Raw genomic sequence first — 20,120 nt, forward strand, 5'->3', positions numbered from 1 at the left:
TTTCTAAACTTCTTTTGCGTTTATTTCTCTATTTTCTCATTTCCTTTGGAAATAATAAAGTGCCGTGGCGACTTTCTTTGAAATAATGAGTCAAGTCAATCTAGTGACTTTGATCTCAAATTTTCCCCGCTATAGGGTGATTACAACAAAAGTCTAGCAATTTGATGTCTCTCAAATCCTAATCGATGGTAGAAACTCGCGCGATATCATGTACTATGAGTTGTTTAAAAAAATGGGTCTGGAAAAAAGAAGCTTATGGCCATATGAAAGATCCAAACATTTTGCCATTGTTTCAAAACATGGTTGTCGTCTAACTTCAAATTGATGGACTAACTTGTGATGGAAAACCTCCTATGTTTACTTTTTAGAATTGATGGATCAACTTCTTTACCAAATCATGGTAGCTGGTAATAGACAAGCGTGATAGGTTCATCTACCATCTTAAGGTGGCGTCTCTAAAGTGATGGACGAGCACTGACTCGAATTTTAAACATTAGACTGTCCACAATGTGTAAAACTGACAAACAATTATATAAATTCAAAAATTTAAGCAATCAGACTCTTGGAATTCCACCGTCATATTCCCATATCAAAATTCACATGTGTTACACTAGAAAGGGTCTTTCTTAACCTTAAACGAACACCGATTCAAATTTTCAGTATCAAACTGTTCACAATGTGTAAAATAGACTAACAATCACAAAAATTATAAAATTTAAGCAATATGACTCCAAGAGGTCCACCATCACCTCCCCAAAAGCAAATATGACTCAAATTTGGTGTCTTTGTGGTCCAAGAAGAAAAATATTATTGCCATGTCCAACACTGAAGCTGAGTACAGGGCTCTGGCTAACACTGCCTTTGAAGTTCTCCTGATAAAGTCTCTCCTCGCTGAAATAAGAGTATCATTCACTACACCTATTATATTTTGTGACAACTCGAGCATTGTTGCTCTAGCACACAAACCTATCCTCCATGCTAATACCAAACACATGGAATTATATATATTCTTTCTTTGGGAGAAAGTATCAAACAATAGTCTGGTTGTGCAATATATAATTACAGTGGATTAGTATGCTGATATGCTCACAAAACCCTTGTCGGTTCTAAGGATTTTACAACTCAGAGATAAGCTTCAAGTTCAAAATTCATACTTATCCGATTTTTAGAAATGTCTGGTAAAAATGTATACTTTCTATAGGATATTTTTAAAACCTCAACAAAAACAAAAACATTTTTCTAGAATTAAAAAAATACTAGTACAAATGCTACGTTTATATAAGATATTTTGAAAAACACAGTAAAAATCCTTGTGTTTTTACCGGATTTTAAAAAATAATATATATATATATATACATATATATATATATACATATATATATATATATATATATATATATATATATATATATATATATATATATATATATAAATGTATGGAATTATATCAATGATTTTGAAAAAACCAGTTTTGAACAATTGTTATTTGGTTAACCGAAATTTCAAAAAAATCAGGAAAAGAATGAAGTTGTTAGGACATATGGATCACATGACACAATGGCTTTTAGGTAGTGTGACAGAGTTGTAGCTGTTGTAGCGAGGGCTTATCAAATGGGAGATGACATCCAAGACTCGAATATTGGGGCCAAAAGAGTAGTCGCGACCGATTCTCATAGGAGGCAGATGATACTCATGAAATTTCGCGCACTCTAAAGTATTTGATGGAGAGGATCTACACCTGTTGCTAGATGAACTAGAGATTGTGATAATGATCAAGCTACATAAGATGTCTAAGAAGTAGTTGAGGACGATACACAGATGGTGACCAAGATAGAAGTGCCCCATCATTTTGAGACGGATGTTGCTCTGCAGACGGCTACTAAGGTGCATGATACCAGCCATATGGAGGTTACTTCTTCTGTTGGAACAAATGTTAGTGTTCCGTATACGACATAATCATTTTTACAAAAAGGTGGAGGGTTTCCACGATGCCTAATGATTGTTCTGTGCTAAATGGATATGCCGATCACGTGGAATTCATACGATGGTAAGCCGAAGTATGTATATGTTTTGCTGAACTTGACTATATTTATTATTGATACATTAAATAATCGATGCTTTTTACTTGGTTTGTTATAGGACTTGTTGCTGCTGAAGGTGCCCACCCATGGGAGGAAGTTGAAGAAGTTCATAGGATAACACATGAAGATAACAATAACGTTAGACAGACGATTACATAATTTAAAAAAACAATAGTAAATAAGAAAACCTAAACACTACCAAATGATTATGGATGTTTCAACATCTTGATTATGTTGTCGACAGATGTAGAAGTTGTTGCCTCAAACTCGATTGGTCCCTTAGTTAGCCTACGGTGATATGTCATCCACATAACATTCAAATCTTCATCACTCTTCAACTCAATATGATGGTATTTCATCCTTTCATTAGTAGCAATCTATGGTGAAGAAACTAAATCTTACTTACATTTATGTTCTAGGTGTCGGGAAACATATTATTCGGTTCGGATCTCAGAAGAGCGAGACAGGTGGTGTCCTCAAGGAGGCTAAAATCAAAAGGGGGTTCACCCCGTTGAAGCACACATCTACCTTAATCAAATAGTGAGGAATTGTAAGATGTGTTTTTATAACACATAATCCTGATTAATTCAAGTTTGGATTCATTATGGACCTCATAAAACAGTCGATACAATTCTAGCCGTACAAAATAGTCGGCAAAACACACTACAAGATTTTTTGTAGATCCTCTACATTTTTCACTAGGTGCAGGAGGTTTTTAAAAAAAACCGGTGCTTTTAAACAACCATATTTTTCGAAATATCTGATTAATCATCTCAACATTTTCTACTATCGTATATTTTAAAATCTCTAGTATGCATGAAAACAATTTTACCGGACTTTTCAAAATATCATGTATTTTTATCAGTTTTTCAAAATATACGATTAAAATGTAAGAGAAACATTTGGTTTTACAGAACATTTCAAAATTCGAAAAAAAATACATATTTTTGATGAAAATTATGATATAAAACGCAAATTGCTGATAAGAATGTATACTTGTAAAAATTTGGTAGTTTGCTTACAACTATGATATAACGTACAACGTTTAGAAAAATTTGAAATGTTATATTCGAATGATAAAATGGTTTTTAATTATGCAAGGGTCATATAACAAACATAAATTATTGTATAGAAATGAACATAACACGTAGTTTATAAATAACCTATCACAGTTTTTTGTTAATTAAATTTGTCTCTCTCTTTTATTATCACAACCACCCCAAGATTTCAATTAAAAATAAATAAATTTTAAAGAAATATAAAATTTTGATTCAAAATAACAACACCTTATTGATTGTTTCTAAGAATATAGATATATGCGCATCTTTATACAAGTATTTTCATTTTATTATAATAAAAACACTACAATTGCAATTGAGGAGGTTCGGATTTCAGTGACGATGAGAGAACAAAATCTCCTAGTAGCACCACACAAACCTGAGGTTTAAACTTGCCACCCCCAAGTTTTATCTAGCACCCAACCTTTTCTATTGCTTTTATGTTAATACCCTCAAGTAAATACCAGAAAATTTGAAAAATATAGGCCGTTACCGGATATTTCAAAAGAATACTAGAAATATTTAAAAAATTACATTTTTTTACCGTCACATGTGGGAGTTTGTAATGGTATATAGCATTTACAAATTTTTATACAAATATGATTTCTTTGGTGTATGAGGTATGTATTGAATTATAATGGTTATAAGGTTTATTTGTTGAATAATAATTGTTATAATGTTTATCTGTTGAATTATAATGGTTATAAGGTTATATGTTTATGTTTATGTTTATGTTTCTAATTGTTTATGTTTATGGTTATAATTGTATGTTTAGGTTTATGTTATGTGTTGAAGTATAAGGTTGTAATGTTTTCGTTTATCGTTATAATTGTTATAATGTTTATGTTGTGATGCCTTTTCATTTGTAATTGGTTTTGTTTCAGATAGATGTAGAAGATAGATATAACAAGTTACTAAAAATTGTAGATATGTGCAGAAGACAAGTTCATTGTTTCTTCCCTAAATCAGTTGGTGTGTGTATATATATATATATATAAATATATATATATATATATATATATATATATATATATATATATATATATATATATATATATATATTTAATATGCTAAATTCAGAATATATATATCAAATACTATTGTTGCATATATGTATATTAGTAATATGATGTGTAGTTTGTTATAAAAAATAAGCTATTTTTATATGCTGTCATTTTATTAAAAAAATGCTGCCATTTTATTAAAAAATATGTTGCCATTTTAATAAAAAAGTTTGTGCGCAATAGACAGCGCCAAAAGTCGATAATAGAAACTGCTGCATATAATATATGTAAAATAGAACTAAAATAAAACTAAAAAAGTGCTGCCTAAAGTGGGACAATAGAAAGCGTTTTTCAAGCAAAAAGCGCCTTCTAAAGGGGTCAACCGAGAGCGCTTTTGGAATGAAGTGCTGCCTAAAGGGGACCTAAAATAGAACTACAAAAGAGCTTCCTAAAGGGGGACAATAGAAAGCACTTTTCAAGCAAAAAGCGCTTCCTAAAGGAGCCAATAGAGAGCGCTTTTGGACAGAGGCGCTGCCTAAAGGGGACATATAGTAGCGCTTTGACATTAAAAAAGCGATGGTTTTACCTACGGCAGCGCTAGTATAAGCAGCGCTTTAAAGCACGGCCTAATCCAAAAAAAAGCGCTACCTAATCCCTTCTTTGGCATAGTGCATGGAAATTAAAAAATTTAAATAATCAAACTCTTGGAGTTCCACCATCATAATCCCTCTTTCCTCTTCGGATCTGGTTTGCGTCCTTTGTGATGAGTGTAATGAAAGTGTCCCTCATTTGTTGTTGGATTGCCGGATAGCGGAAGCGGTTTGGTTGAATATGTCTGTTTGGATTGGAATGAAACTTGTAAAAGCTAAGGATATTATGGAGAGCTTTTGGAATTGGAATTATTATTGTTCTAAGAAAGTAAGGAAAGGCAAAGAGGGTTGCATTTGGTTGGCAATTGTTTGGAGTCTTTGGCTAAATAGGAGTGATATTATCTTCAATAATTCCATTTGCAGTTAACGATTTGGTGTGGTCTTGCAAGATGCTCATTTGGAGATGGTCCTTTGTTGGGAAAACTTCTAATTATCCTTGCAACTTCTATGAGTTTTGCAAATCCCCTTTGTGTTACTTAAGTTAGTTGTTTGCCTTTAGCCGTTTTTGGCGGTTTTAGCCTTTTGTAACCGAGTAATTTAGAACTATTGTTCTAAATTAATATATCTTGATTACAAAAAAAAAAATAAAGGGTCTTTCTCAACCTTAGACGAACACCGAATCAAATTTTCAATATATCAAACTGTTCAAAACATGTAAAATGGATTAACAATCATAGAAATTAAAATATTTAAGCAATATGACTCCATAAGGTCCACTGTCACCTTCCCATGAGCAAATCTTACTCAAATTTGGTGTCTTGGTGGTCCAATAAGCAAACTATTGTTGCCATGTCCAACACTGAAGTTGAGTGCAGGGCTCTAGCTAACACTATCTTTGAAGTTCTCTAGATAAAGTATCTCCTCACAGAAGTAAGAGTATCATTCACTACACCTATTATATTTTATGGCAACTTGAGCACTGTTGCTCTGGCACACATCCCTATTCTTTATGCTAAGACCAAACACATGGAATTGGATATATTCTTTCTTAGGGAGAATTGGATATATGCTGTTTGTTCAAGACAAGTCGTCCCTTGCACAAGTTGGACCATGAAATCGAGAGGAAGATATTAGAGTAAATTGTTAGAATAGAGGAACTAAGCTGAGTTAGCTTGTAATTAACTATATAACATAATGTGTTGAGTCAACACATTATGAACAGAACTATATAAGCTTAGTTTCACTCTTTTGCAATCAACTTTGAGAATAACAAATTTAGTTAGAAATTCAATGAATACTCTCTCTTTCTCTCTCTTTCTCTATCTCTCTATCTCTCTATCTCTCTCCCCACATTCCTTGATCAAACTCTAATAAAAGAAGTTTCATCAATAGAAGGTCTACATGTCAATGTCTGACACTAGAGGAACCCATAAAAATTAGGTTTTTTTTTACAAATTACGATTTCTCAAATTATTAATGTCATCAAGTATACGTAGCATGTATAAATAACATTATCCAATTTTTTAACACACACGTTAACTAAAATTACATTAACCAATTTTTATAAATTAGTTTTTAATATATTTTTTGGAAGATATATATTCATTTTTATCAGATTTATAGAAATGTCCGGTAAAAATGCATACTTTCTATAGGATATTTTAAAAACCCGATAAAAATAAATGCATTTTTCTAGAATTTTTTTTTTTTAAAAATTAGTAAAAATGCTGGTTTTCCATTAGATATATTGAAAAACACAACAACAATGCTTGTGATTTTACCAGATTTAAAAAAAAAACAGATAAAATTGTATGCATTTATATCAATGATTTTGAAAAATTGAGTTTTAAACAATTGTTATTTGGCTAACCGAAATTTCAAAAAACTCGGGAAAAGGATGAAGTTGTTAGGATTTTTAAAAATTTGGTAGTTTAATTTGCACCTTTTTTTAATTTATTGTGAGGACAGAAGAATCACATGACACAATGGCTTCTAGGCATTTTGATAGAATTGTAGTTGCTGCAGCGAGGACTTGTCATATGGGAGATGACGTCCAGGACTCGGATATCGGGGCTAAAAGAATAGTTGCGGCCGATTCTCATAGGAGGCAGATGATACATAAGAAATTTTGTGCACCCTACAGTACAAGATGAAGAAATCTTTACCTGTTGCTGGATGGACTAGAGATTTTGATGACGAGCAAGCTACAGAGGATGTCTAAGAAGCAATTGAGGATGATACACATATGGTGACCGAGATAGGAGTACCCCATCATTTTGAGACGGATGTTTCTCTGCAGACGACTTCTAAGGCACCTGCTACAAGCGATATGGAGGTTACTTCTTCGGTTGGGACAAATGTTAGTGTTCGGGCTACGACATAATCGTTTGTACACACGGGTGGAGGGTTTTAGGAAGGTCTAATGACTATTCCGAGCTAAATGGATATGCCCATCATGTGGCCTTCAGATGATTGTAGGGATTGGCTGCCGCTGAAGGTCTCCACCCATGGGAGGAAGTTGAAGAAGTTCTTATCATAACACATGAAGATTAACATAACTTTAGGCAGGCGATTACATAATTTAACAAAAAAATAATAAATAAGAAAACCTAAACACTACTAAATGATTCTAGATGTTTCAACATCTTAATTATGTTGTCGAAAGATATAGGAATTGTGGCATCAAACTCGATTGGTCCCTTAGTTATCCTACGTTGATATGTTTTCCACATAACATTCAAATCTGTATCACTCTTCAACTCAGTATGATCCTATTTCATCGTTTTATTAGTATCAATCCATGGTGCAAGAAACTAGGTCTTACTTACATTTATGTTCTCGGTGACGGGAAACATATTATTCGGTTTGATCTCAGAAGAGCGAGCCAGGTGGTATCATTAATGAGCCTAAACTCAACAGGAGGTTTCACCCGGTTGAATCACATTTCTGCCTTATTCAAATAGTGAGGAATTCTAAGATTTTTTTTTACAAAACATTATCCTTATATATTAAAGTATGGATTCATTATGGACCTCACAAAATGGTCAGTGCAATCCCAGTCGTATAAAACAATCGGCAAATTCTTAACCCTTGAAAATACACTACAAGATTATTTGTAGATCCTCTACATTTTTCACTAGGTGCATGAGACATGAAAATAAACTACCATATTTTTCAAAATATCTGATTAATCATCTCAACATTTTCTTCTATCGAATATTTTGAAATATCCATTATGCTTATATGCAATTTTACCGTACTTTTAAAAATATCTGGTAAAAATGTTTGTGAAACATGAGTTTTTATCGAACATTTCAAGAAGCCGGTAAAAATGCATTTTCTTAAAGAAAAACCCGGTGTAAAACATAAATTGTCGGTAAAAATGTTTACTTGTAAAAATTTGATAGGTGGTTCAAAAAATCCGATAAGATGCAAAACTTTTTGAAAATTTTGAAATGTTACAGTTGAATAGTAAAACGATTTTTTAAATACGAAAGGGTAATATAGTAAAAGCGTTGGAATTTGGGGTTGTCAGGTTTAATTGAGGGTGATTGGACAAAATCTCCTAATAATACCACACAAACCTCCCTTTCAAAGATTTTATCTTGTCACCCCATATATTTAACTTGGCACCCCTGGATGTTATGCAATTACATTATTAACATTTTGAAATATAAAAATACATTTCACTATTCTATTATAACATTTTGAGTATTTTGAAAAGCTCTTGTCAATACAAAATTTTTTCATTCAAAATCTTAAGTAGTGAGTACTTAATTATACCGATTTTTTATGTTTTTACCATATTTTTTGGAAAAATATATGCATTTTTATTGGATTTTTAGTAATGTCCGTTAAAAATAAATAAAAATATTTCTACTGCATATTTGGATTAATACGATAAAAATACATATATTTTTTTCGAGATTTCTTGGAAAAACTGATAAAATTGCAGAGTTTCTATTAGATATTTTCAAAGTGCATGCATGTATACTAGTGATTTAGAAGAAAAAAATAGATGTGAACAATTGTTATTTGGTCAAATTGAAATTTTCTAAAAATCCTAGAAAACGATGAAGTTTTCCGGATTTTAAAAAATTTGGTAGTTTAGTTTGAATCATTTTTTAATTTGTTGTGAGGACCAAAGGATCATCTGACACGATTGCTTTTAGGCGGCGTGACAGAGTTGCAGTTGTTGAAACGAGGGCACGTCAGATGGGAGATGACGTCGAGGACTCACATATCCGGGCATGAAGAGTAGTTGTGACCAGTTCTCACAAGAGGCAAATGACAGTCGAGTAATTTCTTGCACTTTGCAGTAACTAACATAGAGAATATAAACTTGTTGATGGATTTACCATAGATTCTGATAATGAGCAAGTTGTGGAAGATGTTTATGAAACAGTTGAATATGACATACAAATGCTAGTCGAGACAAAGATTACTCTGCAGACGTGTTTACAGTGATTTCTGGTAAACAACCACTAGTCTTCCAAATTCTTATGTTTATTTTTGTTAACTCACAAGATCGACTAGATTGATCTTAGGACATGTGCCTAAGTGATTTTGTCTTAGTAATTAAATTCATCTTCTTGACTCTATTCTAAAAAGGATACTCGAATTTATAATTAGTGTAAAGGCAATGGAATACGTAACAATAAAATTTAAAGAAAGACTTACAGGATTTCGCCTGTATATATAAAAGATATAATTTGACGAAAAAGTATGTAAATGACTTGTACTAATAAAACGAAAATAATATTAGAATGACAATGGTGTTACACGTATATTCTAAGCAAACTCTTTCTCTCACACTTGATACTTGAGCAATTTGAATTAACTTTGTACAGAATGAACACCCCTTTTAACATAAAAAGACTCCTATTTATACTAATTCGACCCTAACGGTCGTTTTCTAACGAAATGCCACGTTGCTTCCACGCGTCTTTTCGCTAAACGAATTACTTTAAAATTCAAATATTCCCGCTCGAAGCCTCCGAAATGCGATCCACATGACTTATTTAAAATGTGTATACTCTTCGAAATATTTTGCAAATATCTTCAATCCTCGCTTAAATTTTTTTGAAGACTTTCCAGTAAAAGCTCCAACTCAATGTAAAGAAAAAGCTCTTATTCCAAGGGACTCTAAGAAATATCTTTGTCTGGCCCTTTCTTATATTCTCTTTGAAACATACAGTCTAACAACTTTATTTTGGTCGTCGAAATCTCCTGCTAACAAGAAGGCTACTGAGGCGCCTGCTACGACTGTTATGGAGGTTACTCCTTCATTTGAGACAGATGTTACAACTCTAGCTATAAAAAAGTCATTTGATCACACATGTTAGGGTTTCCTAGAAGGCCCAGTGACTGTTTTGTGCTCACTAGATACTCCGATCAGGGGGCATTCAAATTATGGCTGGGAGAGGTATGTATATGATATGTTAAACTTTACTTTATTTATTATTGATACGTTGAAAATAACCAATGCTTTTTACTTGGTTTGTTACAAGACCGAATATCGCTGAAGGTGCCCACCCATGGGGAAATTTGAAGAAGTTCTTACGATAACACATTAAGATTAACATAACTTCAGACAAATGATTACATAACTTAACAAAACAATAATAAATAGGAAGACATATACACTACCAAATGACTCGGGACGTTTCAACATGTTGATTATATCATTGACAGATTTAGAAATTGTCGCATCGAAATCGACTGGTCAATTAGTTAGCCTACAATGATGTATTCTCCACATAATGTTCAATTCTTCATCACTCTTCAACTTAATACAATCGTATTTCACCCTTCCACTAGTCCCAATTTATGGTGCAAGAAACTCAGTCTTATTCACCTTTATATTTTTAAATATTCGATATGCATGTATACAATTTTATCGGATTTTTCAAAATATCTGATAAAAATGCATGTATTTTTAATTACTTTTTCAAAATATATGATAAAAATATATGAGAAACACGAGTTTTTACCGGACATTTCAAAAATCAGATAAAAATACATACTTTTGATAAAAAAATACGATATAAAACTTAAATTACTCGTATAAATATATTCTAATAAAAATTTGATAGTTGACTAAAAAATTCCGATAAAACTCACAACTTTAAAAAATTTTGAAATATTATAAATGAATAATATAATAAAAAGACCATAATTGATTTAAATGAGGTGACTGCCTTCTAACACCACACAAACCTCCAATCATTCTCCACAATGAAATAGTCCACGTGCTGAATTTGAGAAATAATGATGCGGATATTCCATGGATCCCAACATAGATAAACACTATGAATCGGCAATTATCCCAAACGTACATGAATCTAGAGATTACGTATATCTATTTTATAGTATATCTACATGGATGGAATTAAAATAAATTCATTTTACCGTTACAAAAATGCCAGTTGGAAAAATAAAGATCCATGCACCTAACCACGTACGTATATCCAATGTGGTCTCTATATATACAACACATTATTCACAAATTGAAAATCACATCCATCAACTTTTCTTCTTTTTCTCTATCAATTTTCATCTTATTCTTTTCAAAAACCATGACTAGAAAGAAGGTGAAGCTTGCTTTCATTGAGAATGATACTGCAAGGAAAACAACTTACAATAAAAGGAAGAAGGGTTTATTGAAGAAGGTCGATGAAATATCAACCCTTTGCGGTATAGATGCTTGTGCGATTATTTATGGCCCATACGATCCTCAACCTGAGATCTGGCCATCGTCGTCAGGAGTTGAAAAGGTGCTTACGAAATTCAAGGCAGCGCCTGAATTTGATCAAAGCAGAAGGATGGTGGATCAAGAGAGTTTTCTGAAACAAAGAATTGGGAAGGCTGAAAAGCACCTTAAAAGGCAATGGGCAGAAAACAAAGAGAAAGAGACAACCATGCTGATGTTTCAGTGTCTCAATGCTCGGAACGTCGTGCAGAGCGACATGTCGAAGGGTGATTTGAATGATCTTTCTTGCATGATTGATCATAATTTGAGGAAGATTGGTAGAAGGATTGATTCGGGTGATAGTGAAAATGTTACTCACCAAAATCAAAGTGAAAGTCAAGTCCTGGCTGCTCAAAGCCAAGTCCAACTCCCCATGGCACCGCCACTGCCACCACCACCACCGCCACTCCCAACCGCACCTGAGAATGATGAAATTGAAATGATGAGTAGGTTGGGATGGCTATGAGTAATAATGATATCATTCAGAAGCAGTTGTTTTTGGACTTGATGATGCAAATCCTTTGAGGTGGATATCACGACTTTAGTCCAAATTTTTAATGATATGATGATTTATAATTTTGGATTTTTTTTTGCATGTGAAGATACAATCATTGTTCATCATAGAGTAATTTTCACTTGTTTTATGCATTGGTGTTTGATTGAGTAAAGAGACTATTGCGTGTGTTTTCAATACTTTTGCAGTATCTTTAGCCTTGACTTTTATTAACAATTACATTTATCTATAAAAATAATGAAACACACGAATTAAAGGGTTGTGAAAGTTGAGTTCAAGTTTTGAGATGCAACTGAGGGAAAATGAAAACAATTAACTTTTGCAACCAATTAAGATCCCTGTATTATCTAAGGGGGGAGAGGTAAGCATCATAGAAAAAAATTAATTAATAAAGAGAATTGGTATTATTACACCAAGTTTTGACAACTACACCGTATTATTATACCGTTTGTTTTTTTTTATATTAAAAAATTATTTTTCACTGATTTTAATACAAATAGATACATCTCTATGTTGGTATTTTTACAAGTGTAAAATACAATGTAAAATTTGGGTGTAAGCATAGCACTCCTCATTAATAAATGATAATTAACCAACAATAATTTTGTGCCCTCCAAACTTACTTGTTACTACTACTGTTAAAAAAAAACTATAAATTTAATTCATCTATCGAATCGAACTAAACTGAAGTTAAAATAACTAAACTGTTATTTTTTATTAGTGAACCGAATCGATAATTTATTAACAATTTTAGAACCGAACCAATTTGCAAGTAACCAATCATAAACCAAAACTGAAATATTATTGAAAAAAACTGAAAAATTAAATTATGTTCTTGGAACATCTAAATATTGGTTTGGAGGGAGACTTTTTGTGAAGAGATTACACATCCTAATTACTTTTTTTACGTTTTTAGTAAAGAGCTTTGTTATACTCTTGTCAAACTTTTACTCTTATTGTAAACAGGTTGGAAAACCCTTAATTCTCCTTTTTCTATTATCTCTTGTTTAAAAAAAAATAAAAAAAATAAAAAACCAAACATATTAGCACTTATCAGTATGGCACTGGACTTTTAACTTAAGTAAACGATAAAAAGAAGAATACACTGCAGAATAGAATGAATTGATTCAAATTGCAAATTAATAAATATAAACATAATCTTAAAGTTTTTATCTCTGATAAATTTAATATAAGTTAAAGATAGTTTTATATAGCCAAACAGTAGATGTGAATTTGGTCATTTAAAATATAAACGATTTATAATGAAAGTAACTAAAAAATCACTGTTTATATTTTGATTTTTTTATATCGTAAATATATAGACAATATAGTAAATGAATACCAAATAATCTTTTGTTACACTCCAAATATATTTTTATAAGAAGTTTTCTTAACCCACCTCGTAAGTATGAGCGCACTACAGAATTGACAAAATTGTTCTCGTACTTCCGTCGATGTATCTCCGGAAGTAACTTTTTTTGTTTAATGTTGTTTTGTTCCGTAGATGCACTTACGCATAGGCGGAGCCATCGCCCGGCCAGTTAGGGCAGCTGCCCGGGCTCGGCCGCCTCAAATCACTTCTATGGAACTCTTCTCTCCCTCAACACGATGATTGATGATTAAGACGACAACTCTTTTTCACCCTTCATTGGCTCCAATGAACTCGAAGGAGGTTTGTTTCATTCTTATCAGATAGATTTCATTTTATCATAAACACTATTTCCATATAAGTAGTCTCAAATCTTCTTCTTCAAAAGTTATACCAATAATAAGCATTACATATAGCTTATTTCTGTAAATTGTATTCTGCCTGCTAAGTGTTTGATGGATTGCTTGACCATAGTGTGTTTGTAATTGGTTATTTTTGTCCATACATTGGCCATGGAATTCGTATCGAATTATTGTCGTTACCACCGTTTTGCAACTTGCATACTAAGTGTTCGATAAATTGCCTCAACCAAGTTTCTTTTTCGTTTTTCGCTTCTGTTTCTTACGAATTATGGTGCTGAATTGTTGTTATTGATTGATTCACTTGCTGAACTTGTGAAGGAAAGAAAGAAGTAGTGAAGCAAAGTCTCTATTCTGGAGTCATATCTGCCATGTGATAATGTTGAGATTTTGAAGCAAACTCTTTTAAACAACAAAGTGAGTTACAACTTACAAGGTTGGATTTATTTATGTTTCAGCTCACACCAACTAGAACCAGGTAACTTTCATCAATGGATTTCAACTTGTTGAAAAGGTATTTACTTTTGTTGATTTTATATAAATTATGATCTACTTAATTCATAACTAGTATGAATGAGAGAGATATTAAGTTTGAATTTTGAAGAGCAGAGAGTAACAAATGGTTTGAGATTTAATAAGAAAAATAATTATTTGTATTTTATAAATATTATAAAATGACTTAATGAGGGAATTATTTTGTTGCTAGAATGAGATGTATTTTTTAAATATTTGATATGATTGATCTCAACAAATTTAATTGGGGATGCTTGCCATTTTGGGGAGTGACTAGTTTGTGCTAAGTTTGGAACTCTATTTGTTTCTTTTTAAAAAGTGATTATGTTGAGTTTTGTTTTATTTTCATTGTTGAGATATTGCCTCACGATTTCTGTTTTGCAACTGGTCTGTTATTCATAAATTTTGTGGCTGATGTAAGCATTTTCATCTGCTTAAATTTGACACTAATTTTTTTAATGTAAGTATTATGTTGAATCTATAATACATTATTTGGCCATGATCTGTATGTATTATATTTCACTTTAACCTTTTGCTTAAGAAAAAAATGATGAATGGCATTTTGCCTTTAAAACAAATTGATTATATTACAATTAAATATTAACATGTCTTAAGTTATGTTGAATCTATAATTTATTCTTTGGCCACCAGGGCCGGCCCAAACAATTTGGAGGCCCTGTTCTAGTTTAAAATTAGGCCTTACAACAAATTAATAAAACAATAATTTATTTAAATTGTAAATAAAATTAAATATATAGAGACAAAAGTGATGTAAAAATTTGACTCTTGGAAATAAATTAATTTACTATCTATTTAATAATAATTTAAATAAAAAAAAATGTACTAAAATTTTAAAATATTATTTACAAATAATATTACACAATATTTCATCATGAAAAACTAATAAAAAAATTAATTGTATAATAAATGTTTAATTATTTAATTATAATGATATTTAAAATGTCATTATTTATTTATTTTTGTAAAAAAACATGTCATTATTTGAAAATGATTACAGTTTTTCTTTTTTAAATAGCAAATGAGAAAAAATGAAAAAAACAAGGAATTCAACCCATACCTGTTTCACGTAAAAAAAGCTGTTGCATATAATTAATTACATGTAGCGTTTTTTTTTTCACGTAGAAAAAGCAAATATAAATAAAGCTGTAACATAGAGGAATCGAACTCAAGTTAAAAATGTTACACAAAACACTCGTTACCGCTCAGCTACGATGTAGTATATGATAATAAATGGCGTTATAAATATATAATATTTATTATTTTATTTATATTAAGCCCATTTTATCAAATTTGAGGCCCTTTAAAATCGGAGGCCCTGTGCGGTAGCACTCCTCGCACACCCACAGGGCCGGCCCTGTTGGCCACAATCTGTATGTGTGAAGATTCACATACTCATCATAGTTACTCCTCTTAAATCTTAATAGCTCTTGTTCATATTGAATTTCATTGATCAAACCATTGAATGTTATCATGGAACAAGTGAATCATCACCCTATATGTTTGTGCGTGTGTCCCTGTAAGTGTAATCTCAACTTAGTTGTGATTATTTTCTTTATAAATTGCAGGATGTTGCAATCAATGTTTTAACAGATCAGGATTTTTATGATGATCACTTGAAGGAGTTTTTTAGTGAGGCATGTATTGATTGCATTCATGAAATTAACGTATTTAGTTTCACTACGCCAAACAAGGAAAAAGACAGCACTTTTTTTAGTTTTAGGCAGCGCTTTAAAGCGCTATCTATTCCCCCGCTGCCGTAGGTAAAGGCAGCGCTTTTTTTCACCTTGAAAACGCTGCTAAAGGCACTCTTTAGTCAGCACTTTTACCTATAAAGCGCTGTTAAAGGCCCACTTTAGACAACGCTTTTATATTAAAAGCACTGCTAACGGCCCCCTTTAGACAGCGCTTTTCTGAAACAATTTTTAAGAAAAAGCCTCTTAAAAGCGCTGCTAAAGGCCACCTTTAGGCACCGCTGTTCCCACAAGCGCTGCTAAAGGCCCACTTTAGCCAGCGCTTTTTTCTTAAAAGCACTGTTAAAGGTCCCCTTTAGGCAGCGCTTTTCTGAACAAAGTTTTTAAAGAGCTATTAGGCAGCGCTTCTCTTTTAAAGCGCTGTCTAATGTTCACGAAATTTTTAGATGCATCTATATAAAAAAGGCTTGCCCCAGGTTTTCACCACATTTTGCACCTGTATATACCATTACAAATTTCACATATAAACAACAAAAAAACACTCTATTTTTCAGAGCTAAGATGCTAAGAAATATATATATATATATATATATATACGAATAAACTTTGTATTTTTTATATGCTAAGAATATATTAATAAATAACAACAAAATTACATCCAATTCAATGAAAACAATTGCATCATCCAAAACATTGTTATTTTTTACACAAGTCAAAAGGATGCTAAATATCTACTTTTTCTTCTTGCCAGCTAACCTTTTTACCCTTCAATATCCTGCAATTGCATCAAACCATTACAATCACAAAACAGAATAACAGAAAACCAAAAACAAAATAATATAAAGGTGAAAAACATTCTACATTAGTGTACATAAATCCATTCTACATTTGCCACGAATGTATTTCAAACGGCCTACATATCACTAAATAATCTATGTAGATAAATCAAATATTGCAACATATGCACTTGGCTATACTCAAAATTCTCATCAATTATAGTAAGATTTCAATATACCTATACAACTTTCAACTCAATCATGAATTGACACCATTCCTCCTTAAGTTCATCCAACTTAGATCTTGAGTAAGTAGCACACTTGAAGTCATCAAAGTACTACAAAATAATATAACATGGTATGTTTAAGTTAAAACTATTTAATTATATGAGAAATATGTGTTAAATATTAAAATCTCTATTTGATTCGAAAGAAGAATTTATTTCATAAACTGCAACATGTAAAAACCGCAATCTACTTCATTACGCTGCCCAGGACACTACACATAGAAAGAAAATATGGATAAGGCCTAAGTTTTATCACGTATCATCACTGTTTATATAATCAAAATTGTGATAATTAATTAATATACCTCCACTCGAATCCATGTGATGTTGTTGGCTTTACTCTTTGGTACTTGACTTCCTCTTTGTGCTCGAAAAACTTGTATAACGCTAATACCCTCAAGTAAATACTAGAAAATTTGAAAAATATAGGCGGTTACCGTATATTTCAAAAGAATACTAGAAATATTTAAAAAATTACATTTTCTTACCGTTACATGTGGGAGTTTGTAATGGTATATAGCATTTACAAATTTGTATACAAATATGATTTTCATGGTGTATGAGGTATGTGTTGAATTATAATGGTTATAAGGTTTATTTGTTGAATTATAATTGTTATAATGTTTATGTGTTGAATTATAATGGTTGTAAGGTTATATGTTTATGTTTATGATTATGTTTCTAATTGTTTATGTTTATGGTTATAATTGTATGTTTATGTTTATGTTATGTGTTGTATTATGAGGTTATAATGTTTGTGTTTATGGTTATAATTGTTATAATGTTTATGTTGTGATGCCTTTTCATTTGTTGGTTTTGTTTCAGATAGGTGCGGAAGATAGATATAACAAGTTACAAAAAATTGTAGATATGTGCAGAAGACAAGTTCATTGTTTCTTACCTAAAGTGGATAATAGAAAGCGCTACCTAAAATATATGTAAAATAGAAATAAAATAAAACTAAAAAAGTGCTGCCTAAAGTGGGATAATAGAAAGCGCTTTTCAAGCAAAAAGCGCCGTCTAAAGGGGTCAATAGAGAGCGCTTTTGGAATGAAGTGCTGCCTAAAGGGGACCTAAAATAGAACTACAAAAGTGCTTCCTAAAGGGGGACAATAGAAAGCACTTTTCAAACAAAAAGCGCTTCCTAAAGGAGCCAATAGAGAGCGCTTTTTGACAGAAGCACTGCCTAAAGGGGACATATAGCAGCGCTTTGACATTAAAAAAGCGATGGCTTTACCTACGACAGCGCTATTATAAGCAGCGCTTTAAAGCACCGTCTAATCCAAAAAAAAAAAGCACTACCAAATCCCTTCTTTGGCATAGTGCATGGAAATAAAAAAATTTAAATAATCAGACTCTTGGAGTTCCACCATCATATTCCCAAAATAAAATTCACATGTGTCGCATTAGAAAGGGTCTTTCTCAACCTTAGACGAACACCGAATTAAATTTTCGATATATCAAACGGTTCACAACATGTAAAATGGACTAACAATCATAGAAATTAAAATATTTAAGAAATATGACTCCATGAGGTCCACTATCACCTTCCCATAAGCAAATCTGACTCACATTCGCTGTCTTGGTGGTCCAATAAGAAAACTGTTGTTGCCATGTCCAACACTGAAGTTGAGTGCAAGGCTCTGGCTAACACTATCTTTGAAGTTCTCTAGATAAAGTCTCTCCTCACAGAACTAAGAGTATCATTCACTACACCTATTATATTTTGTGACAACTTAAGCACTGTTGCTCTGGCACACAACCCTATTCTTTATGCTATGACCAAACTCATGGAATTGGATATATTCTTTCTTAGGGAGAATTGGATATATGCTGTTTGTTCAGGACAAGTCGTCCGTTGCACAAGTTGGACCATGAAATCGAGAGGAGGATATTAGAGTATATTGTTAGAATAAAGAAACTAAGCTGAGTTAGTATATAATTAACTATATAACATAATGTGTTGAGTCAACACATTATGAACAAAACTATATAGGCTTAGTTTCCCTCTCTTTTGTAATCAACTTTGAGAATAACAAATTTAGTTAGAAACTCAATGAATACTCTTTCTCTCTCTCTCTCTCTCTCTCTCTCTCTCTCTCTATATATATATATATATATATATATATATATATATATATATATATATATATATATATCTTTCTATCTCTCTATCTCTCTATCTCTCTCTCCCCCTATTCCTTGATCAGACTCTAATAAAAGAAGTTTCATAAACAGAAGGTCTACATGTTGATGTCTGACATTAGAGGAACCCATAAAAATAAGGTTTTTTTTTTCAAATTACGATTTATCAAATTATTAATGTCATCAAGTATATGTAGCATGTATAAATAACATTATCCAATTTTTTTAACACAACAAATTCTTGTGTTTTTATTACATTTAAAATAAAAAAACAGATAAAAATGTATGCATTTATATCAATGATTTTGAAAAATTGAGTTTTGAACAATTGTTATTTGGTTAGCCGAAAGTTTCAAAAAACTCGGGAAAAGGATGAAGTTGTTAGGATTTTTAAAAATTTGGTAGTTTAATTTGCACCTTTTTTGAATTTGTTGTGAGGACAGAAGGATCACATGACACAATGGCTTCTAGGCAATTTAATAGAATTGTAGTTGATGCAGCGAGGACTTGTCATACGGGAGATGACGTCCAGGACTCGGATATCGGGGCTTAAAGAATAGTTGCGGCCGATTCTCATAGAAGGCAGATGATACTTAAGAAATTTTGTGCACTCCACAATACAAGATGAAGAAATCAGGACCTGTTGCTGGATGGACTAGAGATTTAGATGACGAGCAAACTACAGAGGATGTCTAAGAAGCAATTGAGGATGATACACATATGGTGACCGAGATAGGAGTGCCCCATCACTTTGAGACGAATGTTTCTCTTCAGACGACTACTAAGGTGGCTGCTACAAGCGATATGGAGGTTACTTCTCCGGTGGGACAAATGTTAGTGTTTCATCTATGACATAATCGTTTGTACACACGTGTGGAGGGTTTCTAGGAAGGTCTAATGACTATTCCAAGCTAAATGGATATGCCAATCATGTGGCCTTCAGGTGATAGTAGGGATTGGT

At 32.0% G+C, this 20,120-nt stretch overlaps 1 protein-coding gene and 1 long non-coding RNA gene across 2 annotated transcripts; one reads left to right on the plus strand and one right to left on the minus strand.

The window, feature by feature from the left end:
- Positions 1–11,241: 11,241 nt before the first annotated feature.
- On the plus strand, positions 11,242–12,213 carry LOC131656325 (agamous-like MADS-box protein AGL80). Its single transcript, XM_058926061.1, has one exon. It carries the CDS (start codon positions 11,312–11,314, stop codon positions 11,948–11,950), a length of 639 nt encoding a protein of 212 aa, XP_058782044.1. The 5' UTR covers positions 11,242–11,311; the 3' UTR covers positions 11,951–12,213.
- Positions 12,214–16,603: 4,390 nt separating this feature from the next.
- Positions 16,604–17,404, minus strand: LOC131656326 (uncharacterized). The gene is made up of 3 exons (XR_009300067.1): positions 17,320–17,404; positions 16,967–17,065; positions 16,604–16,726 (listed from the first exon to the last, which is right to left on the minus strand). It is a non-coding gene; the product is annotated as an uncharacterized LOC131656326 (long non-coding RNA).
- Between the last annotated feature and the right edge of the window lie 2,716 nt (positions 17,405–20,120).

This window comes from Vicia villosa, linkage group LG3 (genome assembly GCF_029867415.1).
Source record: "Vicia villosa cultivar HV-30 ecotype Madison, WI linkage group LG3, Vvil1.0, whole genome shotgun sequence".
Lineage (NCBI taxonomy): Eukaryota > Viridiplantae > Streptophyta > Magnoliopsida > Fabales > Fabaceae > Vicia > Vicia villosa.